At 41.1% G+C, this 7,409-nt stretch overlaps 1 protein-coding gene across 3 annotated transcripts in view; it reads left to right on the top strand.

The window, feature by feature from the left end:
• Window positions 1-7,409, top strand: part of znf276 (zinc finger protein 276) — a 19,720-nt gene that overhangs the window by 10,739 nt on the left and 1,572 nt on the right. For all 3 annotated transcript variants that reach the window (XM_020586577.1, XM_020586576.1, XM_020586578.1), the window contains exon 11: window positions 6,687-6,786. In XM_020586577.1, coding sequence (XP_020442233.1) covers window positions 6,687-6,786 — 100 coding nt within the window. The remainder of the gene's footprint in view (window positions 1-6,686; window positions 6,787-7,409) is intronic.

Below are 7,409 nucleotides of genomic sequence, written 5' to 3'. Positions count from 1 at the left end.
GAGGTCAACAGCTGCCCACCTCCACTGTAAACAGTTTTGGCAGGGCACTGCTTCCCCCTCCTGAGGTGCCGTAGGGTTTGCCAGAATTTCTTCGAGGCCGACCAATAGTCCCTCTTCATGGCCTCAGCGAACTCCTCCCAGACCAGAGGTTTTACTTCCACAACCACCCAGGCTGCAGCCTGCTTGGCCTGCCGGTACCCGTCAGCTGCCTCAGGAGTCTCACGAGCCAATCAGGCTCGAAAGGACTCCTTCTTCAGCTTGATGGCATCCCTTACTTCCGGTGCCCACCACTGGGTGTCCTGGTGCCATGTGCACTGATGGACACCCTTATGCTTGAACATGGTGTTCGTTATGGACAAACTGTGACTAGCACAGAAGTCCAATAACAAAACACCACTCGGGTTCAGATCGGGGGGGCCGTTCCTTCCAATCACACCCCTCCAGGTATTACTGTCGCTGCCCACGTGAGCGTTGAAGTCCCCCAGTAGAACAACGGAGTCCCCAGTCGGGGCATATTCCAGCACCCCTCCCAGGGACTCCAAGAAGGCACTGCCATTCGGCCCATAGGCACAAACGGCAGTGAGAGATCTATCCCCGACCCGAAGGTGCAGGGAAATGACCCTCTTGTTCACCGGGGTAAACTCCAACACATGGCGGCTAAGCTGGGGAGCTATGAGCAAGCCCACACCAGCCCGCTGCCTCTCACCGCGGGCAACTCCAGAGTAGTAGAGAGTCCAGCCTCTCTCGAGGAGTAAGGTTCCAGTGCCCAGGCTGTGCGTGGAGGTGAGCCCGACTGTATCTAGCCAGTACCTCTCAAGACAAGATGGATAACATTTGTTAACAAAGGTAAATAAAAACATGTCAGTGATATTCTTTCTTATGACTGCATAACATTAATCTCCTTTCTTCTTATGGCTCTTACACTCATGTATGAAGGCCATGATATGCTAACCCCTGGACATAGGAATAAAGCCTAACCTCTCACACTAAGGTAGCATATTTGAAATATATTAAAGCTCCAAACACTGCTTGAGGTTTTATGACAGAGATATTCACTCAGTAATTTACTACCATGAACCTGCAAACAGAGTTCCCTGCAGACCTCCCTCTTGCATATTATTAATTCAGGATAAGACCCCAAACCTCCCAAATAACAACAACCTGCAGTTGGCAATTAGCTCCTTATACCTTCAGATGGCACTCTACTGAGAAAGTTTTATAAACCAGTATACTCTGGCTCTTTGAGGAAGTGTTGCATTTTGTCTGAAATAACCAATAACAGCTGTGACACTGGCCACTTAAGACCATATTTGCTTTCCACAGTATTTAGTTGACATAAGATGTTATTAAGGGTAGGAAATTTAAATGGCAGTTTGTATTATGTAAATATGTAATAAGTAAACAGCTGGATATTTGTATAAAATATTTTCTGATATAAATGTCTAAAAATCATTTTACCAGTTCAGTGTTGGTCTACTGTCAACACTACGAATTGTGTAATATCACTCACTCACTGTGAATTATGTACCTATATGTGTGGCTTTAACCATGACCACTTGTAGTATAAACCCACACGAGAATGTTAATAACATCCAAAGTGACTCAATACAAAACAGAGTATTAAACCTTTTCAAGAATTTTATATAGGAGTTTAAAAAAGGTACAGCACAGCAGCAAGATAGCATTAAAATCAATAATTGTCTTGATCGGCTTACAATCTAAATAAATCAACAGCTACTATTTCTAAACATCAATCTAAAATGATTATGCTGATTAAAACATTATCATTGGTTGAGCTCTTGATCTTAATAAAAGTCAAAGGTTTTCCTCACCAAATCCTGTTCTCAGTTGGCTCAAGGTGTGGTGGATTGTGGATTTATGTTGAAAATCTTCATTTCAGAGTAAATCATCTTTTAAGCAAAAATTCATTGTACAGTGCCTTGCGAAAGTATTCGGCCCCCTTGAACTTTGCGACCTTTTGCCACATTTCAGGCTTCAAACATAAAGATATAAAACTGTAATTTTTTGTGAAGAATCAACAACAAGTGGGACACAATCATGAAGTGGAACGAAATTTATTGGATATTTCAAACGTTTTTAACAAATAAAAAACTGAAAAATTGGGCGTGCAAAATTATTCAGCCCCCTTAAGTTAATACTTTGTAGCGCCACCTTTTGCTGCGATTACAGCTGTAAGTCACTTGGGGTATGTCTCTATCAGTTTTGCACATCAAGAGACTGAAATTTTTGCCCATTCCGCCTTGCAAAACAGCTCGAGCTCAGTGAGGTTGGATAGAGAGCGTTTGTGAACAGCAGTTTTCAGTTCTTTCCACAGATTCTCGATTGGATTCAGGTCTGGACTTTGACTTGGCCATTCTAACACCTGGATATGTTTATTTGTGAACCATTCCATTGTAGATTTTGCTTTATGTTTTGGATCAGTGTCTTGTTGGAAGACAAATCTCCGTCCCAGTCTCAGGTCTTTTGCAGACTCCATCAGGTTTCCTTCCAGAATGGTCCTGCATTTGGCTCCATCCATCTTCCCATCAATTTGAACCATCTTCCCTGTCCTCCATAAAAAGTGTCGTTTAAAGTTTGCCACAAGCCACCTGGGAGACACACCAAACATGTGGAAGACGGTGCTCTGGTTAGATGAAACCAAAATCGAACTTTTTTGCAACAATGCAAAACGTTATGTTTGGCGTAAAAGCAACACAGCTCATCACCCTGAACACACCATCCCCACTGTCAACCATGGTGGTGGCAGCATCATGGTTTGGGCCTGCTTTTCTTTAGCAGGGACAGGGAAGATGGTTAAACTTGATGGGAAGATGGATGGAGCCAAATACAGGACCATTCTGGATGGAAACCTGATGGAGTCTGCAAAAGACCTGAGACTGGGACGGAGATTTGTCTTCCACCAAGACACTGATCCAAAACATAAAGCAAAATCTACAATGGAATGGTTCACAAATAAACATATCTAGGTGTTAGAATGGCCAAGTCAAAGTCCAGACCTGAATCCAATCGAGAATCTGTGGAAAGAACTGAAAACTGCTGTTCACAAACGCTCTCCATCCAACCTCACTGAGCTCGAGCTGTTTTGCAAGGAGGAATGGGCAAAAATTTCAGTTTCTCGATAGAAACTGATGATAGAGACATACCCCAAGCGACCAGAGATCCTCACTGAACTTCTGGAGAGCGTTTGCTGCACTGAAAGTAAAGGGGCTGAATAATTTTGCACGCCCAATTTTTCAGTTTTTTTATTTGTTAAAAAAGTTTGAAATATCCAATAAATTTCGTTCCACTTCATGATTGTGTCCCACTTGTTGTTGATTCTTCACAAAAAATTACAGTTTTATATCTTTATGTTTGAAGCCTGAAATGTGGCAAAAGGTCGCAAAGTTCAAGGGGGCCGAATACTTTTGCAAGGCACTGTAAATCTGTTTTAGGCAAAAATTCATTGTCCTTGCTGAATCATGAGGCTTTGGCACTATTCAATGTCCCAAGCTGTCATCCAGCTCTCCGTAGTAGCTCTATTGGTGGTTTCATCCATTCCTCCCCCACAGGCCGAGCACCTGCGGGGGAGCACCCCCAGAGAGGTGCTCTCCCGGACTGCCTCTCTGCAGTCTCTCGGTCCTCAGAAAATCAACCGGACAGAGCCTCCGGCTGCAACTGTGGAGAATACTCTTGTTCCTCTGCTTGCCAGGGATTTAAAGGATTCTCATCTCATAAGCTTGGTCCCTACCATCCAACCAGATGACGCAGTTTACAGTTAATACCTTATTTGGTGTGAAAAGTCATATTGTTCAGAACTATTGCATATCTTTTACTGTCAAAGCTCAAGTCCACTGCCCGTAACTGGCCTCCACCCCACTGTGATTCAGCTTCAGACTCTAACTTCTTTCTTAGCAAATTAAATCATCCTTATATCTAATAAAAATACAGAAACTCACTTCTCTGATTGAAATACAAAAAATCCCATCATTGTTTTTAACTGAACAATCAGAATTACACACTGATCTTATACAAAACTATCAGTGTTTTAAAATTAAAACATGGATCTCTATATTTTGAATACAACACTTGACTAAACATTGATTATCATTGATTAAGCAGTAATTATCAACCAAATCTTTACTTTTAGGCTTGAAACCATCATTTTTACTTTCTTAATAAACTCAGTGTCTCTTTCTTTGTCTCACACACACACACTCCCTGTACTTCCTCTTTTTGTATGGATGTGTGTCTAATACTTCCCCTTTGTCTATGATTCAGCATCTTTCACTCTTTGACTTAGATTTTATATGTAAAATCACTTTTAGAATCATTTCTTATTTTATTCTTACACATTCAAATTATTTCAAACAAACATGCACATAAATCATCTTATGATGATCTTAACTTGCCACTTTATGCATTCTGCCATAGCATTTTAATAACAATTCTCTCTCTCCAGCTCCTCTGGCTGTTTCTTGTAAACATTCTTGCTGTTCTTGTGTGAATTCTAACTGAAAAGAGACAATTTGTTCACTAGTCTCCTGCAGCTCTTCTTGTAAAGTTATTTCTGATGCCATAGCAGAGGTGCTTCCAGTCCCACCGCCCACTCGGCTGTGATAAGAGCATATTTGTGTTTTGTGCTAACACAAACACCCCCACATGAACTACTCTACACGCACTTCTACATACCTTATCTTTGTTATCAGCATTTGTTTGCAGTGGGTGAAGTTGCATTGCTCACACTAGACCTTGATCTCCTTGTACACCACACAGGGCGTGTGTCCGATAACCACTGACACTCATGAATTCACATCCCCGGGTCTGTCAGCTGAAGGATTCTTGAGTTTACAGTGTGAAGATTTAAAGCTTGTCCTTCAGTGTTATTATGATTAACACAACCTTAGTGTTCTGATGCTTTATATAAGTAAGCCTTATCTTATTACCATATAGTTACTCATCTACAGGAACCATATGGTTAGATAACATATTTCTAAGGTTTTGTCAGAGTTTAGAAGTAAGAAGTTGCAGGTCATCCAGGCCTTTATGTCTTTAAGTCATGCTTGAAGTTTGACCAGCTGATCTGATTCATTTGGCTTCATAGATAAATATAACTGAGTATCATCTGCATAGCAATGGAAATTTATGTTGTGCTTCCTGATAATATTGTCTAAAGGGAGCATGTATAAAGTGAAGAGAATTGGGCCTAACACAGAGCCCTGTGGAACGCTGTGACTAACGTCAGTTTGTGTGGAACATTTGTCATTGACATGAACAAATTGAAATCTTTCTGATAAATAAGATTTGAACCAACTTAGTGCAGTTCCTTTAATCCCAATAACATGTTCAAGTCTCTGCAGTAAGATGCTGTGATCAATGGTGTCAAAAGCAGCACTGAGCTCTAAGAGGACAAGTATGGAGACAAGTCCTTTGTCCGAGGCTAGGAGAAGATCATTGGTGACTTTCACCAATGCGGTTTCTGTACTATGATGGACTCTAAATCCTGACTGAAAATCCTCAAACAAATCATTCTTGTGCAAGTGGTCACATAACTGCTTTGCAACAGCTTTTTCAAGGATTTTAGATAACAGCAGATTAGATATCAGTCAACTAGGACACCTGGGTCAAGAGTAGGCTTTTTGAGTAGAGGTTTAATTACTGCAACTTTAAAAGCCCGTGGAACATAACCTGTTAATAGAGAGAGATTAATCAGATCTAGTATGGATGTGTTGATTAGGGGAAAGATGTCTTTGAGCAGCCTGGTCGGGATGGGGTCCAGGAGACATGTTGATGATTTAGATGAAGCAATTGTTGAGGTCAATTCAGAGAGATCTATGGGAGAGAAGTAGTCCAAGTATAAATGAGATCTTGCTGTTATGGCCTGTGTTTCCTGTTTTTTTTTTTTCCTGGTTCTCTCCGGGATCCGTATTTACAGCTTCGCTGACACTCATTATATCCAGAACCTTGTTTTATCTTTGAGACATTTTCATGTTATTATGCTATACTGTTATTTTCTCATAAAATAACCAGCTCCAGCTGCTCTTTGAGAATCACTGATCAGACACTTAAATCCACGCACAATAATTAATCCACAAAAAACACGTGAATGCAGCTCATGAGCCGTGATAAATAAAGAATAACACCCTGCCCATTGTGATGTTCCAGACGTCATTGTCAGCAGTGTGTGCTACTGTCCCTCACTCCAATCTGCAGGGCTCATGTCAGGAAGTAGAAATGATGTGAATCACTCTAGAGGTGTGTGATGCCATATTAGATACTTTGTCCCATAAATTTGACTCTTTCTATATACAACATACTATATGTTGGTCGTGCAGTGACCATCAGACGCCAGTGACATAAAAATCTTTTTTTTAAATGGACGCACAGTGCATCCAGGATTACAGCCGTTGGTGCCCTAAAGAATAATATACTGATGTACACTATCAGCCTAGTTTAATTAGTAGTTTAATTAGCCTGGTCTAAGTAACCAATGTAATATTTTAGTACTTGTGCAAAAAGCATTTATTTTATACTGTAGCACCAACTTCTAAACAGAGCCCTTGTAGTCCCAGCTGTGACTGACGCCCAGATGTGCCGTGTTAAATGGAGTCTGCATCAGTAGAGAATTGTATTTGGGGTTTATTTTTTATATTAACCTGTGTTAAAATGTGTCCCCTCTGTGTTTCCAGAGGAGAGGAACTACATTTGTGACCAGTGTGGTCAGACCTTCAAACAGAGGAAACACCTTCTGGTTCACCAGATGAGGCACTCAGGAGCCAAGCCCCTGCAGTAAGTACTGGTGATGCAACCTGCTGCCAGAAAACAAACCATTATATTTAAAGTAGGTGATGAGTTTAACCACAATTCTGCAACCACATGCCATTTTCTCGCCACTTGTTTATTCAGAAACAGATTTTACTTAGTTATAACATAGGACAGGTTTCCACAAACGTCTTCTGTAAGTTTGACAGGGACACTCAAGCGGTTTAGTGCTGCGCTAACCCCGTCTCCTGCCACTCACAGAAGACGGTCACTAGTGGGGGTCGAGCTCGAGACCCTCCATGCTACTTTCAGACTCTGATGACATCGTCAGGGTTCATCACTCAGACTTGACAAAGATCCTCCAGAGCCACAGAGACTTTACACACTGTAGAATGAGTTTTATTCAAGAAGCATGAACTAGAATTAGTGGACAGTGATTGATTGATTGATTTATTCTTTCAAACATGCAGAACAGAACAAATGACAGCAACACACACATAATTACACATCCAACCAATGCTAATCCAAAATCAGTTTGCTTACACCTATTACATGTTTGAATGGAGTAGGAAGAAGTCAGACTTATCCAGTCCTACCCCATGACATCATATTATACAAAAATTAATGCATCATTGGCTGCAAGCAGTATC

The sequence above is a fragment of the Monopterus albus genome, unplaced genomic scaffold (assembly GCF_001952655.1).
Source record: "Monopterus albus unplaced genomic scaffold, M_albus_1.0 scaffold414.1, whole genome shotgun sequence".
Taxonomy (NCBI): Eukaryota; Metazoa; Chordata; class Actinopteri; order Synbranchiformes; family Synbranchidae; genus Monopterus; species Monopterus albus.
The sequence above is the reverse complement of the archived record's forward strand: the minus strand, read 5'-3'. Positions and strand labels throughout refer to the sequence as shown.